Source organism: the organism of the source record quoted next, unplaced genomic scaffold (assembly GCF_019419815.1).
Source record: "Pyrus x bretschneideri cultivar Hongxiangsu unplaced genomic scaffold, Pyrus_bretschneideri_v1 Contig6, whole genome shotgun sequence".
NCBI lineage: Eukaryota > Viridiplantae > Streptophyta > Magnoliopsida > Rosales > Rosaceae > Pyrus > Pyrus x bretschneideri.
This window is the reverse complement of record NW_025999798.1, coordinates 6,951,967-6,976,841: the sequence shown is the minus strand read 5'-3', so window position 1 is coordinate 6,976,841 and position 24,875 is coordinate 6,951,967. Positions and strand designations below refer to the sequence as shown.

Below are 24,875 nucleotides of genomic sequence, written 5' to 3'. Positions count from 1 at the left end.
CCAAACTTCACGGGGCACTAGGAATAATACCCTGGTGCATAAACGTCTCAATTGGGGCCTAGTTAATGGAAGTTGGCAATCTCATTGCATAGTGCGTGGCTCAGACCACTATCCGTTACTCTTGAGCACGGAGCCAACTATTCCTAAATGAAAGAAACTTTTCAGATTCGAGGCCTTTTGGCCTTAGGAGGATGAATGCAGGGTGGCGATTGAGAATTGTTGGAGTATCAAGGGTGGTCTAGGTGAGGTGGACCATTGGCTAAGGTGCATTAATTCTTACAAAGGGAATCTTCTGAACTGGAGTAGATCTCGTTTTAGGAAAAGGCAACAAGAGATTGGGACTCTTAACCGCTATCTGGAACAGCTGCAATGTAGATGGAAAGACAATGGGGATGAGATTAAAGGTGTCACTACTCGGATGGATAAATTGGAGGAAAAAGACGAGAAGTTCTAGCATCAACAATCCCGTATCAAATAGCTGCAAGCGGGCAATTCGAACTCCTACTTTTTTCACCAAATTACTATCCAACGCCGCCGCTTTAATAAAATTGAGAAAATGTAGGATGCGTAAGGGAATTGGAAGAAGGGATCAGTCGATATCTAACGAGGTGGTCAATATGCATTTCAAGTGTCTCTTCACCTCTTGGGCAGTCGAGAGTGGGGATCAGTTTTGAATAGTGTGCAACCATCTGTCACTGAGGAGATGAACTCTCATTTTTCGAGCCCGATTGATGGCTGAAATCAAGGCGGTCATTTTTCAGATGGGTAGTCTGTGGGCCTCGAGCCACAATGGTTTCCAGGGGGTGCTTTTCCACTCCTACTGGGATGTTATTCAAGGGGAGGTAAATGCAATGGTTCATGCTTTTGCTAATGGTGATGACAGCCCAAGGAAACTTAATTCAACCCATATTGTTTTCAGTCCAAAAGTTGCAAACCCGATTCCGGTGGGATAATTCCATCTGATTAACCTCTGTAACTATTCGTATAAAATCTTTTCGAAGATCTTGGCTAATCGATTGGAGCCCTGGTTGTCATCCCTAATATCCTCGAGCCAGAATGCCTTTGTTGGGGGAAGACGAATTCATGATAATATTCTAGCAGCACACAAGGTCTTCCACTTTCTAAAACTCTGAAAAGTCAAGACGAAGTTTGAATTAGCAATGAAGATTGATATGAACAAGGCTTATGACAGGATAGAATGGGATTTTTTTTTAGAAGCAGTTATGCTCCATATGGGTTTTAGCCAGTGGTTGGCCAACATGGTGATAGGATGTGTATCCATGGTGGATTTTTCTGTCCTTATCAATGGGCAGCTAAGGAAGAAATTTAAACCGTCAAGGGGCCTCTGACAAAAGGGATCCTCTCTCACTATAGCTTTTCCTCATCATGAGTGACGTCTTGTCTAGGCTAATACAAGGGCGGTGGAGGATGACTTTTTGGAGGGAATTTGACTTAGTATGCACGGCCCCACCCTCTCCCACATATTCTTTGTCAATGATGCCTTCATATTCTTGCAGCTTCGACACATAAATGCCAGAACATTGTGAGGATCCTCGACTTTTACTGCTTAGCGTTGGGACATGAGGTTAGTATGCAAAAGTCATTTGCATTTTTTGGGGCCAACACCCCGCTCGCGACTCGGATGGAGTTATGTGGGGTTTTGGGTATGCAAATGGTGGAGGACCCTGGATTGTATATGGGTATGCTGACAATTTGGGGTAAATCTAATAGGTAGGATTTGGCGTTTATCAAGGATCGAGTTACGGCAAAAATCCAAGGTTAGAAGCAAAGTTTCTTATCCCAAGTTGGCAAAGAGGTGTTAATTAAGGCTGTGACTCAAACCATTCTTGCATATCCCATGAATGTATTCTACTTCCATGAAAATTTGTGCAACGATATCGATTCGGTGGTTGCCAAGTTTTGGTGGGGCCAGAAGGAGAAGGAGCTCAAAATCCAATCGATGAGCTGGGCTTCTATGGGCTTGGAGAAAAGGAAAGGGGTATGGGTTTTAGGAAACTGCATGAGTTCAACCTCGCCCTGTTGGCAAAGCAATGTTGGCGTCTAATACATGAACCCAATTCTCTATAAGCTCGGGTGATCAAAGCAAGGTATTTCCCAGACTGTATAAGTGCTAATGCTAGAATAAGTTACATGCTACTTTAGGGTGTAAGTAATCTGTTGTGTGTTGTGTGTTAGACCACAAGGAAGGGGAAGCCTAGGCCGAAAGTACATGGAGTAATGTGGAAGCAAGAATAATTCTTTCACTTTCTCCTCCTATAGTAATTTCATTGTTGTCTGTCCCGCTCAAGTGAAGAAAATGGCTCATGTTGGCCAAGAAGTTATGATCGTTGGGGGTTCACATTCATTGCATCGCCATGAGAAATTGCCTATTGCTGTTTCAAAAGCTATGCGAAGCTATTCGCTGCAAGAAACTAAGATTGATGGATGCTTCCATGTTGGTCAAATTCATTAGTCATGCTTCTTTCCTCGTCGTACCATCAGGGTGGAACTTGAATTAGTGAAGTCATATCTACATTCTAATTTTATTTTTATTTTTTTCCGATTGGAAATGCTCATCCCAGGAGATGGAACGGAACGATCTGCTGATGTGCTTGCTGCTGGTTGATTTCAAGTGGCTGACCCATCTCCTAAGAAAATGATTTAGTACTGGTTTGGTACTGATATGTTTTTATAAAAAGTGAATGTCAAAAAAAGCTGAACTCAAAAAGATTTTTGGTAAATACTTAAAAATAACTTATTTTCATAATTTTTGGTTAAAAAAAAAGTTGAAAACATAAAGCAGTAAAAAATAAGTTTATTCTCACAGCATAGCAGAATAAGTTTTTTCAAAACACAACAATATCAAACCAGTCCAAAAAAAGTCGGAATATATCAGAAATGGCTTCCAGGCTGCATTATTTGTGCATCAAATGTATTCAGAGCCCAGTGCTGACTTCATCATCTATACTTTCTCACTCAAAATAAATATATATTTTTTAAATTAAAATTCTTAAAAAAAAAAATTCAAGGGATCCTCAGAAACCATGCTTATAGTTATCATCAATTCCATGATCAGGTCTCAAAGATTTAATCCATCATCGGAGCCCCCACTACGCAAATCCAAATTCTTCAACAAATCAATTTAATATAATATCAGATGCAAAAAACAAACAAACAAACAATCGGATGGAAAAAATAAAAATAAAAAATGAAAAGGGAATTTGGCAGGGTGTTATTCACTGAGCCTGGCAATTGTTCAAAGGCGAAGTGACTCAACGTTCCTGCGCAAAATCTACCTCCTCGTTCTTTATAAAGAACATAAACCCCTAAAGATCCAGATTAATGGGATCCAAGGCTTCATCAAGAGGCGCAAGATAGCAAACACCTCAATACTTTCTCTCCATTTTTATCACAAAAACCAAAAGAATAAAATCAAAATAAAAATAGAGCAGAGAGGCAGGGTTGTGGGTTTAAATATTGGAATTTTTTTGGAGGATTAGGGTTGTGGGGAGATGAAATGGTCGAGATTTATACTAAGAAAAGCCCCTTCCTGTTAGTGATATTACGAATGAACCACTACATTCGGCCCACTTGGATCCAACATAAACAGCCCAAATCCGGAACTGCATGCCCAATATTTCCTGGACCACATATGGGCCTACAAAAAAAAAAAAAAAGAAAGGAAGAACAAAGCCCAAACGTTTAGTAAAATATACCTTACAGAACTCGAACCCGGACTCTGATTCCTATGGAATTTATTGAGCCACACCCGTTGATGTGATAGTTTGGGATCGACCATTTTATTTTTGGGAGTTTTAACGAAAAACTCACGATACTGTTCACTTTAACAAAAAAACCAAATTTTTACACTAAAAAGTCAATCTTGATACCATTTACTTTATCTATTATTTTGTCTTTGTCGTTAAAACTCAAAGTTTTCAAGTCTTTTTCATTAGTTTTCCTTTTATTTTTTATTAATAAAAAAGGGGAAAATCCCAACTCATGAGGATATAAGATGGTACAAGTCAAGTAGTGTGGAGAATCAGATACCGTTTGAAATGCAAATGTTTTGTTGGTTTACTTCTAAACCCTCTACATACACATAATAGACGACAAACATACTCAAGGCTCGTCCGGTAGCCAAATTGGACTATACAGATTTGGTTCGTAATCCTTTTAAAAGATTGTAATTCTCTTTGAATTTTTTTTCCCAAATGAAAAGTGTTAGTAAGTTAAATTGTTAGTTGTTAGAGTGGAGGAGGATGTTAAGTAGGAATCGAGCATGCACACAAGTGCATACGCACTATTGTTTTCTCCTATTGCGGTAATGTGTCATCATTGTAATTCCATTTGAATCACATTTAACAAAAAATCAATGGTATATACAAGGGAGAAAACAAGGGAATTAACTATTAAGTAAATAAAAGTCAAATATATTAATATGTCATAACAGACAGTGGCGGAGTTAACATGGGGTCATTGGTTGTCATTGACCCCAACAACTTCAGAAGCCCCATGTATATTTGTTTTGTATATTGTATTTGACCCTATAAACACCAAAATCAAACTAAATTACAATCTCCTCTTCATTATTCTTCCATTTTCTTCTATCATATTTATCTTCCTTTTCTCTCTTCTTCTATGAAATACTTTAGTTGAAAAACCTTGACATCCTTCATCATTACTCTACATTATCTTGCATCCACCTTCGATAAGTCTCTAGAAATAATAGTAGTTGTCGACATATGTTGGCATAAACTTTCGGCATATATTGATAAGCATTGGCAGATGCCTACTAGGTGCTCGACGAAATTGCGCAATGAAACTTTTTTTGGTTGATATGATGATCCATACGCCACTGATAATAGATGATAGTATCTGTTCGTTTTTTATGGAAAGAAAAAGTTGGAATAAACTTGTTTTGGTAAGTCAGTTTATGCTACTAATTTGAGGTTTAAACTTAATCAAATCAAACCCTAATTCATCATTAATTCAATAATTACCACCATCTCATATCAATGTCGTATAATTCAAAGTTCAAACTTAACCGTAGAAATGGGAGATAAAGACATCTTGGTCTTCGGCTGGTTCTGCACCGCTCGGTGTTGTCAATCAAACTCCCAACAAACAAACAAACAAAACCTGCCAGTCCCCCCACCATTCCAAAGAAACCCTAACACTCATGACGTCACTCTGTACGCATTAGTCACACGGAATTACCCACGTGGCAATTCGCTGTTTACTCTCGAAATCTTGTCAACCACGCAATTGTTGCACCAACCTTTTCTGTCTATAAATACCCGAATGCCGCTCACAAGGTCCAAGTTGCATTCCACAAGCTCCACGCAGACGTCGTTTATCACACAGCGCCTTTCGCATCGCAATGTGTCCCTCCGGCCGAACTCTCAGCGCGCAGACGGAGACGACGGCGCTCACTTCGGACTTCCGTTCAGCATTCGACGTCCTGGACGCCGACCGCGACGGAAAGATCAGCAAAGACGACCTCCGAGCCTTCTACGTCGGCTTCTCCAGCTCTGGCGTTGACGAAAACCTCATCGGTTCGATGATGTCGGCGGCCGACTCTGACAACGACGGCTTCGTCCAGTACGACGAGTTCGAGCGCGTTTTGGCGGGCGGCCGCCGGCCGAGAAGCTCGGGAGTGATGGAGGACGTGTTCAAGGTGATGGACAAAGACGGGGACGGCAAGCTCAGCCACGAGGATCTGAAGAGCTACATGAGCAGCGCCGGCTTTGCCGCCTGCGACGAAGACATCAAGGCCATGATAAAATTGGGCGGCGGCGATGAGAACCAAGGGGTTACTTACGCTGGCTTGCTTAAGATCCTGGCCGTTGATCAAGTCGGCCAAGTCCAAGTTGCTAGGTCTTAATTTTTGGCTCAAATGTACCGATAATATAATTTAGTAAATATTCGATTCGATAATAGATGGACAATAAAGCTCCAGCAAGTTTTTCGCTGTATTTTCCGGCAAAGTGGTGGGAGAGGGGATTACGGTGTCGTTTCAATCTTTGTGATGACAAGAGCACAATTGATGGGGTGGGTTCCAGTTTCGTTTTGGTCGGTTTTGTTTACATTTGTTTGGAATATATTTTTGTACTAATATTCGATGATTTTTCTTTGGTTATAACTTGGTGGCGACATATTGGCAATGAACTGCATACCATTTTATCGGAAAGAGGATAACCGTAACTTATCATTAGTTATTTCTCTTAAAACAAAAACCCAAAAAAAATACTTTTTCTAATACTGCACACTGCGATTTGTCATCGCAAACTTTCATGTTTTAAAATGAACGGTCAAAATTATCACTTTTCAAATATCAGCTGTGGATATCAATTTATTAATATATCGTCGACATTTTATTTGATTTATTTATCAATTTCGAATAAATTGTGATTGGTTTTGATCAGTTAAGAGATGATTTCTAATAATTTTAGTTGATCTCCTCAAGACCAAAAGTAATCCGGGCCGGATAAAGACTACAGAGAAAGTAATCCGGGCCAGAAAACCACAGCCAGTATTTGCACCTACTTTCACAATACACAACTGTGAGTGTCACCAGTTTCTATTGGAGCCCAGCTACGAGCAGGAAGTGATTTTTGTTGATCTAGGAAAAACATCTTTCACTTCAATGCTACGTAACATTTGATGGTCTAAATTTATGAAACCACAAACTCATTTTTGTTCACATTCCCCCTCCAAACTTATTTTTTTCTAGCCTCTAGCCCATCAAATAATATTTATCCGAATAAAACCCAAAGATTAGGATCCAACTAAGCAACTTACCAAATTAAGTTTGTGCATCCGTTTTTATATTTTTTGGATCACTAAAATACCCCATCTAAGCCAGTATGGAAAGTTCTTGTAATTTTGTTTTATTTGATCACGTGCATTGAATTTGGCAAGGTCTTGTAGCCATGAAATATGGTTCTAGGTGGAGGAATTAATTTGGATTTTTTTTTAATTTGGACAATAAATTTCAATTTGAATATACCTAATTTAGTGTTTATTTTCAACAATATCTATTGTTTAATTTTTTGAAAATAATTTACCTACTATATAATTACAAGAAAAAATTTACCTACCATGAAAATTAATTTTTGAAAACAATATTCATTGTTTAATTTTATGAAAATAATTTATCTACTGTATAATTACATGAAAATTAATGTGCCTACTTTTTAAATTTGTAACAAAATTAATTTACCTACTTCTTTTTATGGTATTAGTATACATAAAGGTAGAATATACGTCCATATATATTTGATCTAATTAGGTTTTGGATTGGAGGAGTTCACACAAATTAAATGTCTAAAAGAAACGTATAAGAGATTTGGTGGCATGATTTTGTAAATAAACACAAATTGATGGACATCTTTTATCCAACATGACATCATATTTAAAATATGGGTTTTATTTAGAAGTTATAATAAATGTGGCTTTTTGTTTAGAGTCTAAGAGTTGCAAGGCTTAAATCTAAAGAACCCTAATTCCGAAAAACCAATAGATGTACCACTTCAAGCCCTACCATGTCCCTCCATCCCTCCCCCAAAACCCCTTTCACTAACATCGAAAACAATAACAATTGCGCACAACGAACATTCTTAGCCAATGATAAACGAAGAGTACATACAGATCTTGCTAGGGAGAAAATCGCTCCCCTAACTTGCACATTGATAGTTTCTTTTGAAAGAAAGGCACCGCAACATCAATAGTTTCCAAACAAATGTTGCAAAGCAGTAAGGCGGAGAGACCGCAGAATCATCTTTGATTTGAGGATTTCATCATTTTCAACATTCTACGTAGAAGCACGGGATGTTGCTCAGAAACTCACTCCCATGACTTGCATATTCTTTTTAGCTTCTGAAGAAACCGGCCAAGCAGTGAGGTGCTAGATGGTGCTCAGTATAAATCAATCTTCCCTTCCTCTACGAATTTCTTCACTGCTTTATAACGTACAAAGTATAACACATTAGGCTCCATTTCAAACGGTTCGTCCAATGGTCTCTGGCTCGCACTGTCACAAGGGGAATTGAAACCGGTAAGCGAAAAAAACAAGACACAACAGTTTCTTCTATAAGAGTAAAAATGTTTATGAATATATGAGTTGCCTGCTATCTGATTCTCCATCTGCATTGTCCTCGAGCTGGATATGTCCAAGATAGTACTTGGTTTTGCAGACAACAAATGTATCCAAATGCGGTCTTGGCACTGAAATTCGAACAGACAGAACATTGTTAGGGTTCAGAAGTCCAATCTACAACTGCCTAGCCTACCATATGATCAATATAAAAAAAATCTGTTTAGTAGAAAATAATATGCAGTTAAAGCAATTCAATTCAGTTAAAGCAAGATATCAAAAACAGTAATAACAGAGGAAATACCAAGTCTATGCGGGAAAGCTAAGAATTTGTCAAACAAAATAATGCATTTGTTTCTGATAAAAACTTCGTTATTAAACACACAAAAGGTTTGCAAATAAAGAAAAAACAGTAGAAAAAAAATCCTTGGTTCAATACACTGGCTTGTCATTGGATACCTCACCGCGTGCTAATGTTTTAAAGTTTTTCTAAGCAACAATACCGACCATTTATCACATCAAAATTTATAATAGTATAGTGCAAGTTATGTGGATCTGCCGAACAATATCAGAAAATGCAAGCATCTTAGGTAAATTTTCGAAAAGGCCACCACATAACTAGATATATTCGAATGAAAACTTTAAGCATTAACAGCATTTGGAACTGATCTTGGGTAAATGAGCTGTTACCATAATAGATACACATGCACATATAGGGTGGAGAGAGAACAGAGATGCATCACGAAAATCTGAAAGGATAATGTGAATGTTTACCCATGTCAGTCTCCTTTTCGCTTGATTGACGGAATACAGACTGATAAGTAGAAGGCAACTGCAACAGAACGCTCCTTTCAAGATGCGTCTGCAAATCAGCACAGCATCTGCAACGCATAACCATGTCAACTCCAAATCACAGTAAACCTTAAGCATGTGCGTCCATTAATAGAGTATAAAGTAAGGAGATAGTTGGAGCCCTCACCTTTCAACAAACACCTTCTCCTTATCAGAGAGACGGCTTTCGGCATTATCCCGGATGTGAAACATGTATTTCTCAATCTGCAAAACGAAGTTACTTGAGAAACAAATCACAAAGCAGAACCAACGCGGACTTGAAAAACCTGTCCTACCTAACATCATGAAACATAGTGAATGGTCATCTCTCTAATACCGAAAAACTAGCAAAGAAGCATACAGTTGATTTCAAATGCAATGAAAAAACAAAACCAAACATACACATTAAGAACAAGGAGAAAAGATTGCTACCTTCTGCAAACGAATTCGGTAATAAGATCTCAACAAGAATTGAGTCCTGTCCAAATCCATCTGGTAGAGTGATACGGTAAGCGGATCAATACCACTCTCAGTGAACTCCTCTACAGTTTCTTCCTGTTAAATCATATATCCAATTGGGGTTAGCAATAACACAAAAACACAAATTACTAGCACAAACTTCAACCGAATTAACACAGTAAACTAACAGTAAGATTATTTCTTCACTCTCTTACCGAATAATTAAAGTTAAAAAAAAAAAAGGAACAAAATCAATTGAGAATTTGAGAGACTTCGATGGATTTATAAATCCAGGGATCTTTATGGAGTTTAATTGATTTGTAGAGATTCCATATAAAATTTTGATTCAATTCCCTCGAAATCTCATGGGGAGAGGTGAAATTTGTGGATGCTTAAAATATACTACCAAGTCTCTCCAATTCTCTTCAATTCCTCGACTTTCTCAAATTCTTTAAAATCAATTTCTAATTGAATACACCTGGAATGGTATAAACTTAATTAAAATCCTAATTAAATACAACCGGATTTCTAAGGATTTTAATAAATTATCTTCAATTTCTAATTGAATATACCTTGAATTTCAGAAAATCACTTAAAATACTGATTGAATACCCCTATATTCATTAAAAGAATTAAAATCCCTCAAAATTCCAATTGAATACTCCCCTAAGTTAACATTTCTCCTATATCCACTACGGGCTCGTAACTCAACTGGTTAAAAGTGTCTATCTGAATCCGAGGTCTATTCGATTCCCAAATATCGTATGTATCGACAAGAAATAAACATTTCTCCCGTATTCATTTAATTTCCAATATCAAAATTTTTGTAGCTCAAATTCAACCAAGTCAAGCATGACAGTAAAAAACAGAAATTAGGGTTTTGTTTGTTTTGGATTTAGGGAAATTTACCATCAATTGGATCTGCTCTACGATTCTCCGAACCAAAGCACTCTCGAACTGAAGAATCTCCGGAGCGGCCTTCTCCTGCCGCCACGCCCTCTTCAGAAGCTCCACGTCCGTCTCGTAGACCTCCGTTGACCCCGAATCCAAGCCCGAGTCCAAACCCGAATCCATTCGATCCGATTCCCAAATTTTCCAGGATTCTTCCTCTCTTCGCTAATTCTCTCTTCTTCTTTTGAGTCTGGAGGGAAACAAAAACTGATTGAGAGGGAAATGTGAATCGAAACTGGCGCCAAAAAGCTAATATTTTCCTTTTGGAAAGTAAAACTAATTCAGAAAATTAAACAAAAAAAAAAAAAGATAAGGTGTTGATAGAGGAGACTGATCACGATTTTGTGCGTGAATCTAACACCGTTGGATTATCTATCAAACAGATGGACGGCTAAAAGGGGTTCGATTCACGCACAAACTGGAGATGTGTCCCGTCTGATATGATCTGATGGAGAATATGGGAGAATGGATATGAAGAAAAAGGGTTGGGAAATGTTTGCGATTTATAGAAGCAGGGGGATTGGGGGGGAGATCGACCGACACCCACTCGCGATTTGAACCAAACACTTGTATGTTTACGTGTACCCCAAAAAAATAACGTGGAAATCCACTTTAAATTTGAACTCTCCTTTTTCGCTAAAAAATAAATTTTATTAAGGTAAAGAGAATTTCCGAGAGCACCTGGAACTCAGACAGTTAAAAAAAAGTGTTTGCCCAAATATAAATATTTTCAACATTATGATCAAGAGAAGTAATGGCATCTGCGAGGAAATTAGTTTTTCTAAAGATTTGTTGCCACTAAATATAATTAAAAGAGTTTACCAGCTATGTAATGTCCTTAACAATAGTTCCGAACCTTCAAGAAATCTTGCAACGGCCAAGAATCCCATCATTAACCATCTTGGGGTTACATTCAATCACCACATCGTTGATATTTCCCAACTCATCTTCATCTTCATTATAACAAAAAGGTCAATTAGGCGAGATATTTAGATTGAATCTACTCAATCTTTTTGTAGTTTGTAGTCTTTCACGAATGAGAATCCAACTAAAAGTTTAACTTTATGTGGAATAGAAAGTTTCCACATTTTTGCTACAAGCTCATTTCTCGTGAGCATTTCTACTTTCCTCGATTTGGATCCAACCAGTGGTGGAGCCAGAAACTTCTTTGAGAAGGGGTGTTTGAGAAGTATCAAGAAATTAGACGAAATATAGTAATATATTGGAGAAAATTTTAAGGTCTCTTCTTTTTTTCTTTTAGCATGAAAAATTTATCGATGGGGATTTAAAATTTTATGAATTTTATTGAAATGATTATATCATAAGAACATAACTTATTTACGAGCTTTAATAAAAAAAGGAAGATTCAAACAAAAAATTAAGGTCACAACTCAAAAAATAATTTTACTCTAAATTATATAGAACTTGTCATATATGAACAGACTAAAAAAAGAATTAATTTTTATATGGTGAATAGAAAGCTAATTATAAGGTTCAGTTTAAAAACAAAACAAAGGTTGTTGACGACAACTTTTGAACCCCATGGGATTGTAGAATTGTCAAACTACACTCACCAATGCACTACAAGCTCTTGATCGCAAAACCTAGCGGACAACAAATATCAATTCGTAAAATTTCAGAATGGGTCTGGGCTTAACCTGGTCTCTATGTGGCTTCGTCCTTGGATTCAAGTAGCAATTTTGACTAATAACTCACCATTAGCAGAAGGCCCCCATTTAAACTCATCACGCTTCTCCTGTAAAGGAAAAGCAATACTACAAATTTTATTGGCAACGTCAGTAGAATCAAGAGACAAAATCAAATCTTTGTCCCATCTTCCACCCCTTAGAACATAACTAACTTTAAGATTCCAGTTGGTATTTAATCTCTGATCTTCTGGGGCAAGATGGAAAAGTGAGAAATGAAAAATCCAATTTTAGGTCCAAAACATAATGTTTTGACCATTTCCTAAAACTCACCTCATCCCCTTAAAGAGTACATTCCTAGCAGAGAGGATTCTCTTTCATGCCAAAGAATGATTTTGCCGAAATTTAGTGGCAAGCAAATACAGTATTATGGCAAGCTTATTATAAGACTTAGTTGTAACATCCCACATCGATCAATGGAGAGGGGGTGATGTACCTTATATGTACATGTCTACCTCCATGTAGCACGAGGTCTTTTGGGAACTCACTGGCTTCGGGTTCTATCGGAACTCCAAAGTTAAGTGAGTTCAGGCAAGAGCAATCCCAGGATGGGTGACCTGCTAGGAAGTTGCTCTTGAGTTTCCAAAAACAAAACCGTGAGGACATGGTCAAGGCCCAAAGCGGATAATATCATGCTACGGCGGAGTGGGTCTAGGATGTGATAGAATGGTATCAGAGCAACTCTGCCATGTGGTGTGAGTGTGTCGACGAGGATATCGAGCCCCTAAGGGAGATGGATTGTAACATCCCACATCGACCAACGGATAAAGGGGGTGATTTGCCTTATATGTACATGTCCACCTCCATATAGGACGAGACTTTTTGGAAATTCACTGGCTTCAGGTTCCATCGGAACTCCGAAATTAAGCGACTTCGGGCGAGAGCAATCCCAAGATGGATGACCTACTGGGAAGTTGCTCGTGAGTTCCCAGAAACAAAACTGTGAGGGCATGGCCAGGCCCAAAGCGGACAATATCGTGGTATGGCGAAACCGGTCTGGGATGTGACATTAGCTCACTCCCCCACCCTCTTAGTGTAGATACCATCGTTTGTTCAAAACAATATATATTTTTTTGTATAATTGAAAGAAAAGAAAAATCATGAGCATTGAAGTAATTTTGCAGTAAAAATTGTGTTTTTTTTCTTTCCTTCACACATGTTATCAAAGCATGTCTCTAATTTAAGAATAAAAATAACCGCCGTTTCACTCTTGCTCTTTCTTTCTCTCTCACATTTCTCTCTTACTTTTCTTTCTTTCATATTATAATGTTTTTTGGAATTGTTACTGGCACTCTAAACTTTATATGGTTAGAAAGAAAAATACATTTGTGAGTTAGAAAGAAAAATACACTTATGAAGAGTGTAGAATAAGACTTTTAAGTGCTAATAACAAAATTTAAAATATATATATATATATATTTAGGAGCTCCATCTAGCATGTTCGAAGCTTTTTCAACTTTGTCAAGCACGATGAAAGTGCGTAGTTGGCCACTGCGGAAGTGGACTCCACGAATAAATCGGTAACAAAACGATTTACAAGTTTCCAGACATTTTTTTTGTTCTTTGTTAGTGTTTCTATACCTTCTAACCCCGTAATAATAATAATAAAAGGCCTAAGTGAATTATGAGTCTCCATAATAATAGAATAGTCGGAAGGTAGTCCATACAATGAAAATAAAATAAGGATTTAAGCTCATGTGATGAAGTCTAATAGGATTTAGGTTGAAAATTGAAATTTCCGTCAATTCTCCATTAATTATTAACACGTGAGCCACACGTATAAGGGTAAAATAAAACTCTCTGGTAATTGTTTGTGAGTCTATATGTGAGACTGACTTTAGCTAACTTTATCTTTTTAGCCTTATAAGTGAGCCTTATGTATTAAAAATTAATGAAAAGTTACGAAACTTTTAATTGTAAACTTAAATTATAACAGATTTCATCACATAAATCTAAATTCTAAATTCTTTTACGACATAGTTTATCTTCCAACTATTCTATCACCATTAAAATTATTAATTCAATTAAGCCATAAAATAAGCTTTGTGAATTTGTAAAAGAAGAGAGGCGAGGGCCTCCCTCCAAAAGCCGTTGTGATTTGTATATGAAAATCGTGCTAATTTAATAAGCGGCAGTCTGCAATGCGTAGTTAAGCATTCACAAAAGTTTGAGCCTTCAGGATTCACGCGTTATGGATCAATCTTGTCTATAAGGAAAAAGACAAGATAGCTGAGAGCCTTACTAACTTATGCACCGCTGTACGTATGTGATACTTTTTTAGTCGAATAATGTTTTTCATGCCATATTTTTATACCATATTTCTATACCATTTTAGGTGGCATCTGATGTGGACAGCTACATCATTTGAAAAATTTGCAAAACCCAAGGAAAGAAATAAGAAAGACTCCTTGTATACCACAATCATCATTTAATTAACTAATTTTTCTTAATTATTAGCTTATTAAATAATGAACTAAATTTAAAAATCTGATTAATTTAAATGATGTGGCTGTCTATATCAAATGTCACCTAAGATAATATGAAAATATGGTACAAAAATACAATACGAATATCATTACTCTTTTTAGTCTTCAGTGGCTAGTTTATGTTTTTCCAATGATCTAGATTCGAACACTTTCTAAGCTTCTACCACACATTCATGGTTACAATCTTTTTCGTATATTTTTTTTATTATTTTGTTGTAACGTACTATACTTCTCAACTTTTAAAAGTTAGTCTACAGAAGCTTTTGGTTTAAATACCAAATTTAAAATAATTTAACTTGAAATATTATATTTTTAGTTTAGGTATAAAGTCAAATAATTTGCTAGTTAAAACGACAATAATGTTCAACCTTAACATCATTAAGATGTATAAGCATAATTACTTTACGTAACTAGATTATATTATTCTTTCCGATTATTGATTGATTAGGAAAGTAATTTTACAAACTAAATCTTATAGAATATACTGCCGTTGATTATTCAGAAGCTTTTGGTTGGGATTTTTTTTCATGATCCCATTGTTATTCCTAGCTCTGCCATTGACTTCAGTGCTGAACGCAGTTCATTTTCTAATGATGATTACAAACTAGATACGATGTGTTGGTGCAAAATTTGAATCAACTTTTATTAAGAAGGGAAAATTTAGCAATGTCGCTAAATTGATTTGCGATTTGACTTTCCATTAGGTTTTGAGCCTTGTAATTAAATTACTCTACACTAGAAAGAGTGAAAAGGTTTGAACTCTTTGAACCAAGAGAAAGACCCAAACCACAATAAAAATTGAACCGAGGCATATTTTAAAACGTCCTTAACCGAATGGAAGTAATAACCCTCAACGTAACTGAAAGTGGGCCTGTAGATTTTCTAAGCCCATCTTTAGTTTAATTGGGCCATTTTGTTATGGACCTTTTGTTGTGTCTCTTCTTTCTTCTGCATTTTAGGCCCATATATAACATCGTCTCCCAAACGCGCTGTTTAAAAAGAAAGGAAAATCAAAACTCGTTTTTCTCCCGCCAAGCAAACGAACCAGAGAAAATGAGAGAGAACCGAACACCGCTCAAGGACCAATCCCGACATGTGAAGCTCGCGACTCCCGTTCCCAAGAAGAAGGTACGATTTCGAAACCCTAATAGTTTCCTCACCTCAACATTCGATTTCGATCGACATTTCTGATTCGCCGAGTTTCTCTCGCAGATTCCGAAGAAGAGCTTGAACACCGTCTTTTCTGCAGTTTCGGAAGACGAACCGGTGGATAATTTCAAGATTTCAGTGGATTCTACTCCGATTTCTGAGTGTTCCAAGATTTCAGTGGATTACACTCCGATTTCTGTGATTTCTGATGTGGATTTCACCGAGGTAAGCTCCAATTTCAGTCCCACTTTTTGAAAATTTTCGTTTTAAATTTCAGTTCGATTTTCGTTTTTGATTTATCGGTTTTATTTCTCTTGATTTGTTATACGTCTTAGCTCAGGTCGATTGGATTTGAATCGATCTTAATGTGCCTGTTTGGTTACTGAGAAAATGTCCGAATGAAATGAAATATCTGAATATTTCTGTTGGTTTGAAATTGACTGTGTAATTGTGATTGTGAGGATTTTAATTGCATATTTTATCGTTCAGAGTATGATGCTGGTGCCGGATCCAGCTCTGTCGATGCCATCAGAGACATTGCTTCCATCCAATGTCTCACTGTCTCCGGAGGCCAGTGTCAATAAGGATGGACTGGGCAATGTCTCTCTAAGTAGTGGTAAATCAAGCGAATTTGATGGCTCGAACTTTGTTTCTATGGAGGCTGACATTGTGGAGAGATTTCTCAGGCAAGCGCGGACTCAGGTCTTGAATTCCGAGGTGGATACTAAATCTAAGAAGATTCTGGATGCGCTGGTTGACATTGTCTTAGAGGAGCTCCACACTTCACCTGCAGAGAGGGACTGGGTAACTGAACTTCTGTCGACAAAAATTTACATAACAATGGCGTGTTTTGTGCTCTGGATCATTGCATTGGCTGTCTGGGTGTTCGGCTCTGGACGCCGAAACACTTTTCGTGGACCTCTGCCAACTTGAGCAGTAAGACCTCTTGTCTTGGGGCGTAGCGGTTTAGCTTTTATTCTTCCAATTTGAGCTGATTTAATCCTCTTGTTCTTGGCATTGTGCTCATGGTTGTGGGCATGCACAGTTCACAATGGATAGTTTTATCAATATCTGAAATATTAGTTGTGTACACATATATGCTCATGGCTTTAGTATGGATAGTTGTCCACTCCTATCCAATCCTCGTCACCAAACGAGCCCCAAATGTGATATTCTAGTATCCCCATTCCAATATTAGTAATTTTGTGTTCGTGACTTTTAGTCTTTCAGCATGCCAATTTTCATTAGTTTGTGACTTGTCATTGGAGATTTACTAGAAACTGGATTGTACCCTTTCTACTCATTTTTACAAGGACATTCTTGAGCCCTTCTGTTGTACAATTGTTTTTTCTTTTCTTTTGGCCCACAGAAATAAGTTAACATGTCCAATTTTGTGTACTGGGTTGAGCCCAGATTTTGGTCCATATGTACACATGCTCCACACTTGTGCAATCTTATCAATGCATTGAAGAGGACTTTGATGCCCTAATGTTAAGTTGTTTAGGTTAATGCAAGTAAAAGAACTCCTGATATGAGCATCTGGTTTTCCTTGTCTGGCAAGTCATTCTGAAAACTAGTTTGGGTACCATACTTTATGACACAGAACTAGTTTTGACACCGTACTTTTGACGACACATAACTAATTGATTTAAATTTAACCAAGTGAGTATGATCAAGGATTTTAGTTAAATGGTTCTGTGACTTCTGTCCGTCGTCTAGCAGTTATGTGTGCCCCAACTATGAAATTCCAATATACTAAACATTTGAATCATCTTCTGTAATTATTGGTAATGCGAAAACCGGTTGCTTGAGCCCTCCGGTTTATCCACCAACTAGTTTGCTTAATTTGTCATTCTGTTAGGATTGGGGTTTCATGGTGCTCATCATTTTGTCTGCTTAATTTGCTGTTTATCGTTTTGTTTGCTCTCTACCTATATAGACATATTTGGAAAAAAAGAGAGGTGGCGGATGTGTTGATTGCTGATTTACTATAGCTGAATCTTAGTAATATATTAGATTAAAAAAAAGACATATCCACTTGGTGAATCTGGTAGAACACATTCTTGAACGGTTGAAATCATCATTCATTAGCCAAGCTAGGTCTGTGATGACATAAGCAATGCGATCATACCATCTTAAAAAATCTGTTAAAACTAAACTATGATGGTAAGTTGAATTTCAATTGGAACATGGGGAAGAAAAACCAGTCAAACCTTAGGGTCAAAGATTTGTTCTAATTTACAGCACTAAACAATCTTAGGGAATAGATTAATGGAGGGGAGGTGAATTTTTAGACGACAGCTATAAGTTGGTTTTTCAAACGCTTGTCGTCCTTCTAGTTATTAATGATTTCCTTCTAGTTAAATCTTTTGTCTTTAATCCTCCTAAATTGACAGCAGAGGCCTAATTGCTTTTATTTTAATGTAACAAGGACTCCGGAGAACAGATGAGGAACGGGATAAACTTCTACTGTGAGAGCAACTTGCTGGAGGGAACCAATCAAATCGCGCCGACGAATGGTCCGCAGGTAAATGTCTTGTTTTTAAATCTTGAAAATAATTTGTAGTTTAGTGACAGTGCAAGAAGGAGAGAGCTAGCTCTACTTAAAATCAAAGATTCTGATTTGGGTATAATTCCCAAAGGAAGGAGAGTTTGTTGTTGTTTAAAGTAGTGATTAGCATAATTAGAGGGAAAAACACTAGGAGCCATGGATGAAGATTCTGTGTTGAAATCATTGGTTTGGTTATGTTCAATCTTCCCATAAACAAATTTATCTTAGTGCCAAAAACCTAGTTTAATCACATAGTAGGGCATATGTAGGTGTCCAATTAACATATCACAAGTTTTCTTTTGTTTCCTTAGAATTTAGTTACATAAGAGAATAACTTACATGTAACGGGCTTTTACTTCTGTCTATTTGTATCTCTCATCATGTGATCAGTCACATTCTAGGAGATGTAGAGATAGTGGGAAGAAACTCTTTAACGACCTCTACTTCTCTCTCTACATCCCACAACACGTGATAAGCCACATCTTGAGAGATGCAAAAAGAGAAGTTTTTGCCGACTAGGTTCATACAGTATTTACTATAGAGATTAGAGATCTAAAAAGATAGATATTTAGTGATAATCTAGTGAGATATTTATAATCATACTTCACACCAAACCACCACAACCATTGGTCAGGATTCATTTCCGGAACCCTTGATTTGAACCCATATTATTCACCCTTCCAACCTTCAACATTCATATGTACCTATCTTTAATTTTTTGGGTTTTTCCGGTGCTTTTTCCATCCCCTCTCACTTTTTTGTGCCTCAATTGTTTGATTGTGTCTGTCACAGGGGAGGCAATCCCTCTGGTGCATCATAATGCCACCTTGTGGTGGGTTTTTTTAGACTTTCAAAAGCATATTTTAAGGTTTCTTAGTATACAATAACACATGCCCACCATGATTTATGATGAGAATTAGGATTAGGTTCATGATTAACAAAACTTTAAGACATAAGCTAAACTAATCCCAAAACCATAAGTGATATGCGCATCTGGGCCTTCGTTTATCCCATTGTCAGGTTGTTGGCACTATTTGTCGTTTAAAAAAAAAATTGTTTATTTTTGGTTTTGGACCAAATAATTGTTGCTAGATCTGGCATTGGAATTATGTCGACGGTGGTGTTCCTCCGACTTGTGCCCGATGAAATGTTCCTTGGATAGGAATCATAGGGTTAAATTAGGAAAATTCATTATTTTTTTTATTTTCAACATTTTTGCTATATTTTAATTTTAGAGTTTAAGATTTAATAGGATGAAATCAAAGTAGAGTCAAGCGAAATAGGATTGTCCAGTTGTGTTTCGATGCTTGTATTGTATCATTCATGAAATATGTTATGCATGTGTTAGAAGTTACCACAAGTTACGGTAAGGGAGGAAAATAAAATGGATTTAGATAGAGAAAGTTTGGAGTAAATGGTTGTTCAATTAGCTATTTTATTACCCTTATGTGAGGATTCTCTTAGTATAAGGTATTCATTAAACTTAACTAGTCCCCATAGTTATGCATAAATTTCACATTGCACTATGAAATTCACAACGCTTCTTTGGCCAAATGTTTTGTGTCTCAATTTGTCATTCAGCATCAATTCTGCCAACAATTCCGTCAAAATCAAAGACACAACTCTCTAATTTTTTTTTCACTTGGATGCCATGTTAGTGATTTTGACGAAGTTTTTAAGGGAATTGACTGTAAGAGGTAAACTGAGATATCAAATATCGATCAGGAAAGCAATGCTATTATAATTTTCGGTGAGCAATGTATAATTTGACCAGCGCTACAACAGTTCTATGGGTTATGGAAGCCAACCAAAAACAAAAGAGAGGGTTTTCTTTTACTTTAAGAATATAAAACGATAATTATGTCGCAAATTGCGATTATAGTATGAAAAATATCTTGTTTTCTTAACAAAATAAAAACATTAATAAAAGGAAGAAGCCCTGTCGGGAGGAAATGCGGAGTTGGAGTTGGAGTTGGAGCATAACTGCATGTTTTTTTTATAAATTCTCTGATACTTCATGTTTTTTTTTTATAATACTGTATAATATTAATACAAAAATTAACATTAAATTATAAAATAACAAAAAATTCATAAATAATTTCGTTTTGAGAGACTCCTTTAGCATTTCTCGGTACAAATACGAAGGCCTGGGAAGGATACCAAAAGTGCCAGAGAACGCAACCCACATTGCACATGGATTTCCCCTTTGTTTATCATTTCTTTTCTGGATCACCACCATTCAAAAAATCATTGCAGGGAATGAAAACAAAACATTTTATGTGGGACCCCCGGACCTGGTCAATTAGTGGAAGCCAACACCACCACCATCCCATCCAATAAAATTGTTACATTTATATGCCCCCTTAATCTTAATCTTCAATCTTTAATCCTTAATCTATACTTCCATCATGTGTATCATTAATGTATTGGATGGTGTTTGTTGGGTTAAGTTTCCTCTTCAATCAAATTTTAAATTATTTTATTCGGTGGCCTTCCTTTTCATTGGCAGGTGTTACTTCTCACTAAATTAAACTTTGTTTTCTCTTAATTCTTTTTTGAATTTTTGGTATTACTTCTCACGTTTTCTTGAATTTAAATGTTCCTTGGGTTTTGGATTTTGTGTGTTGGCTTAGCTTAGCTACTAATTAGGAAGATAATTAATTAATTAAAGTATTCAAGTTAGCATAGTTGTGTGACTTGTATTCTTCTAGATTAGATGTTAAATTTAGGTAAGGGGCTTGATCACAAAAGGGACAATGGCAAAACTTTTGTCAAGGGGAGGTCATTTAGGTATGCCATACAACTTTCAGTGAAATTTAGGGCATGTTTATAGCCTAATAGGTTTAAAGGAACAAACGTGGACCTAAGCAAAGAAGGGGCAAGGTTGATAGCAATGCATAACAAGATCAAATTTGTTGGTTTATGATAAACTTACAGTATTCAACTTAAAACTAATTGATACGAAATTTTTACAGTTTTTGAGTTCTTTTGTTTCCATCTTAATTAGCTCGTCATTTATGATTGATTTGGAACTAAATGTGTGGTTTAATCAAACTTAGCTTCATAAAACCACATGTAGACAAATTGAGATAAAGATACGCACTTTTATGTATAAGAGAAATTTCGTTGCGCTTGAATACAAAATTCAAACATTTATCATGTTTTTTATTATTAACTTAAACCGTCTATCTAGTCATATTTCTTTTCACATGTAGAGAAGTAAAATTAAATAATTACACAATCCTATTTCACTATTACCCATATGGTATTGAGGAAACAGTTCGTTAAAAAAAATTCATAAGAATACTTTAGTTAGTTAGACTTTATATCATGCAAGAAAATGAATTTTGAATAGAAAAGTTATAAGAACATTTTATCGTATTTCGCAAGTGATCGATTATCTTGATATATAAGATTTTTCTGTTTAATTCGCTGCTTCTTTAGCATTGTGGTACCTCCTTCTTAATGGTAGATTAGAGTATATATCGGTAGTAAAAATGGTATTCGGAAAAAGAAAAAGGAAGAATAAATCTGAGAAACGACATTTCCCAACAATAACTAGTGAGTGCGTTTTAGGAAATCACGCGTGCTGTCTTCTGATTCCTTTATAAGCCTCTTCCCACCGTTCCTCCTCTTCTTAATAGTCCCCACCTTCTCTCTCTCTCTCCATCCCTTCCACCCCCAACCACCTCCGTTCCGTTCCGTTCCGTTCTCTCTCTCCTTCTCATTCCTCTGTTGGAACAGAAAACCGAAATCCCCTTTCAAATACCATTCCAATTCCTCCGTTTGATTCCGAATCCTCACACTCTCAATTTAAGGGGAGAATCAAAATCCATGGCGTCGACTCTGATTTCGAATGCCGTAGCCACCCCCGAACGAGCCCGGGATCCTTCTAGAAGGAAAAAGAAGAAGAAAATCCAATCCAAACAAGACCACCTCCACCACCAAGAACCCGCCAACAGCCACACCAAGTGGAAGTCCGAGGCACAGCAGCACCTCTACTCCTCCAAGCTCCTCCACGCCCTCAACCAAGTCTCCATTAACCCCGCACCCGACTCCTCCGCCCCTGCCGCCAACTCCTCCGCTTCCACTTCTACTCCACCACGCGGCCGAGCCGTTCGCGAGACTGCCGACAGAGTACTCGCCGTCGCAGCTAAGGGTAAGACCCGCTGGAGCCGCGCCATTCTCACCAGCCGCCTTAAAATCAAGTTCCGCCAGCATAAACGGCAGAGATCCGCCGCTGCGTCGGGGACCGGGTCGACCCGTCCCAGGAAGACCAAGTTCAGTGTTCAGCGGCTGAAAGGGAGGGGCTTGCCGGCCGTGCAGAAGAAAGTACGGGTTCTCGGCCGTTTGGTTCCCGGTTGCCGGAAACAGCCGTTGCCGGTGATTCTAGAAGAAGCGACTGATTACATCGCGGCTCTGGAGATGCAGGTCCGAGCCATGAGCCGGCTCACTCAGCTGCTCTCCGGTTCAACTTCCGGCTCCACTTGATTGAACGGGGCTGGCATGTTGCCATGGGTTCCTATGTCGATCAATCTTCTTTTTTTTTTCTTTTTTTTTTTCCCCTCTTTTTTTTTTTTTTCTTTTTTGGCTCTCAGTGCAAGTAATTGTCATTTACCCTGTTAAAAACATAATGTCTAGCTCTTCTCTTTTTCATTTTCCAGTAATTCTATTTCCACCCACACCACTACGAAAAAAATGGAAGAAATCTTCAATTGAATAACCAAATTATAATCATTTTTATAGGTATTATTATTATTGGATAATTTAGGTACGTGTTTATTTGGGTTTATCCTACAACCCGATTTTCACTCTCTTAGTTTTAGGTACCAATTTTGTTCTTAATGTAGCTGTCAAGAGAAGAAGGGTTTGTTTACAAGTGTTTTAAAAAAAATGTTTTTAGATTTCAAAAGCATCCGAAGTGCATTTTGAAAGAAGCACCTAAGCTTTTCAAGTGTTCTTTCACTATTCACTTGCTTTTTTTATTAAAAATTTGTTTCAAAAATATTTTCATTAAAATTATTTTCTGTCGTTTTAAAAATATTTTTAAATGAGCTCTAAAATTTTGTGAAAATGATAATCTTAATCTTCAAATTGTACAAAATAACTGGTGCCTAATTCTGAACTATAAAATAGAGCAAATATTGTGTTACTATCTTTTTATTGAAGATATGGAGGATAACTAATTTTCTCTTAGTTCAGCGGTATGTACAAGAATTTGAGAATTCAATTCAAATTTAATTGGCAATCCGTGGTGAGACTCTTTTAAGCAATTGCAATAAACACTATTTAGACGCACAAAAATGCATCCTCATGTAGAAAATTTATATATACGTTGACAATGCCTGTAGTATTATAAAGTATGTGAGCTATGATGTCTCATTTGTGTCTTAAATACCCATTATTCTTTCACGCAGTACCAACAGGTGGATGGTTCTTATTGGGTAACGTGCGCATGTTATATCGTTGTGTTTGTCACATTTATCATCTGTTTTTATATCATGTTATAATGTAATCATCTACTCGTTGTCAATTGGTTTTAACGTGAAAGCTGCAACAACATTTAAGTAGCAAGGATAGAACTCTATGGAGCTATTGGGTTAGTTTTGACATGACCGATCACTTGCAAGTTTGGGGACACACACATTGTAACCACTTAGAAATGACAAGACCTTTTTGAATGTTGTGAAGGAAGAAGGGAAGAGGGAAGGGGCAATTTAAACATGTTAGGAAAATGAATAATGGAATCCAATATCGTATGGGGTTTTGGTCATACACGTATCTCTCAGCGAGCAAAATGCTTACTATAGTGGGACTGTAGGGGGTAGATAAGTAAAAAGAATGGGGGTAGAAAGAAAGAAAGCTGCCGAAAGTGTCAATACAAATAATATGAGAGAAGACTAATTGAAGAATGACGGGATTTTTATGATGTTTCAGAGTATTAAATATTCTAATTTTTTAAAACTAAAATCTAACAGTTTATTGGCATGCGATGATCCGGAGCAACATAGAATTATTGGGAAGGAGGTGGTGGGTTAAATTACAACATATATATATATATATATATATGCATGTGCGTTTGTCGTCCCTACCGGACAAGAGCACACTAGTCCCGATTTGGGGCGATTGCTGGTTCTATCTGTGCCCCCTTCTGTGCTCACCTGCCCCTCTTCACAGGAGTAACATATTTTGGTTAATACGTTTTTGGACAAAAACTCTCATTTTATCACGGGGTATGATTCTTTTCACTCTAAATCACTCTGTTTTTCAATTCTCTTATATTTTTACAGTTACGGTTAAGCAAGGTCAACATCTGATGTTGATTTCTTTATACAAAGATAGAAAAGGGAAGTAAGAGACGAAAAGATCGGATGGGAGAGAATCATACTTCTTTCATCACTCACTTTGCTGGCTAGCAGTGTCACAATCCTTCTCCACGTGTCCCTCCACAGAGAGAGAGATGAAGGGGTCTTCAACACACACACGGGTGTTTATGTTTCATCGCTATCAGTGGGATTGGATTAGGGTTTTTGATGATTGAATTGGATTGACTGGGGCAGGATAACTAGCTCCCTTGTAATAATATCGTTCAAAAAGGACCACATGCACCACAACAATTGCTCATACTGTCAATATATGCATAC

At 37.1% G+C, this 24,875-nt stretch overlaps 4 protein-coding genes and 2 non-coding genes across 6 annotated transcripts; 3 read left to right on the top strand and 3 right to left on the bottom strand.

Moving 5' to 3' along the window:
- Window positions 1-2,889: 2,889 nt before the first annotated feature.
- On the bottom strand, window positions 2,890-2,966 carry LOC125471712. The gene has a single exon (XR_007253797.1). It is a non-coding gene; the product is annotated as a small nucleolar RNA snoR118 (small nucleolar RNA).
- A 65-nt stretch (window positions 2,967-3,031) lies between these two features.
- LOC125471705 lies at window positions 3,032-3,103 on the bottom strand. The gene has a single exon (XR_007253790.1). It is a non-coding gene; the product is annotated as a small nucleolar RNA R66 (small nucleolar RNA).
- A 2,224-nt stretch (window positions 3,104-5,327) lies between these two features.
- Window positions 5,328-6,142, top strand: LOC103928899 (calcium-binding protein CP1-like). The gene has a single exon (XM_048571586.1). The coding sequence runs from the start codon at window positions 5,384-5,386 to the stop codon at window positions 5,885-5,887; it is 504 nt and encodes a 167-aa protein (XP_048427543.1). The 5' UTR covers window positions 5,328-5,383; the 3' UTR covers window positions 5,888-6,142.
- Window positions 6,143-7,603: 1,461 nt separating this feature from the next.
- Window positions 7,604-10,807, bottom strand: LOC103961294 (DNA replication complex GINS protein SLD5). Its single transcript, XM_009373839.3, has 6 exons — window positions 10,298-10,807; window positions 9,362-9,484; window positions 9,078-9,154; window positions 8,873-8,979; window positions 8,130-8,229; window positions 7,604-8,035 (listed from the first exon to the last, which is right to left on the bottom strand). The coding sequence occupies exons 1-6, from the start codon at window positions 10,460-10,462 to the stop codon at window positions 7,921-7,923; spliced, it is 687 nt and encodes a 228-aa protein (XP_009372114.1). The 5' UTR covers window positions 10,463-10,807; the 3' UTR covers window positions 7,604-7,920.
- A 4,735-nt stretch (window positions 10,808-15,542) lies between these two features.
- Window positions 15,543-18,414, top strand: LOC103961293 (protein SINE3). Its single transcript, XM_009373838.3, has 4 exons — window positions 15,543-15,659; window positions 15,744-15,905; window positions 16,170-16,616; window positions 18,112-18,414. The coding sequence occupies exons 1-3, from the start codon at window positions 15,585-15,587 to the stop codon at window positions 16,611-16,613; spliced, it is 681 nt and encodes a 226-aa protein (XP_009372113.2). The 5' UTR covers window positions 15,543-15,584; the 3' UTR covers window positions 16,614-16,616; window positions 18,112-18,414.
- A 3,442-nt stretch (window positions 18,415-21,856) lies between these two features.
- LOC103928897 (transcription factor bHLH147-like) lies at window positions 21,857-22,887 on the top strand. The gene has a single exon (XM_009338004.3). The coding sequence runs from the start codon at window positions 22,066-22,068 to the stop codon at window positions 22,720-22,722; it is 657 nt and encodes a 218-aa protein (XP_009336279.2). The 5' UTR covers window positions 21,857-22,065; the 3' UTR covers window positions 22,723-22,887.
- Window positions 22,888-24,875: the final 1,988 nt, after the last annotated feature.

Bases quoted from the DNA above. Each gene is read 5' to 3' on its own strand.
- LOC103928897 (XM_009338004.3), top strand. From the start codon at position 22,066: ATGGCGTCGACTCTGATTTCGAATGCCGTAGCCACCCCCGAACGAGCC.
- LOC103928899 (XM_048571586.1), top strand. From the start codon at position 5,384: ATGTGTCCCTCCGGCCGAACTCTCAGCGCGCAGACGGAGACGACGGCG.
- LOC103961294 (XM_009373839.3), bottom strand. From the start codon at position 10,462: ATGGATTCGGGTTTGGACTCGGGCTTGGATTCGGGGTCAACGGAGGTC. The intron at 9,485-10,297 runs GTAAATTTCCCT...ATGATTTAACAG, and splicing joins TAGAGCAGATCCAATTGATG to GAAGAAACTGTAGAGGAGTT. The intron at 9,155-9,361 runs GTAGCAATCTTT...TTCGTTTTGCAG, and splicing joins ACCGAATTCGTTTGCAGAAG to ATTGAGAAATACATGTTTCA.
- LOC103961293 (XM_009373838.3), top strand. From the start codon at position 15,585: ATGAGAGAGAACCGAACACCGCTCAAGGACCAATCCCGACATGTGAAG. The intron at 15,660-15,743 runs GTACGATTTCGA...TTTCTCTCGCAG, and splicing joins CTCCCGTTCCCAAGAAGAAG to ATTCCGAAGAAGAGCTTGAA. The intron at 15,906-16,169 runs GTAAGCTCCAAT...TTTATCGTTCAG, and splicing joins CTGATGTGGATTTCACCGAG to AGTATGATGCTGGTGCCGGA.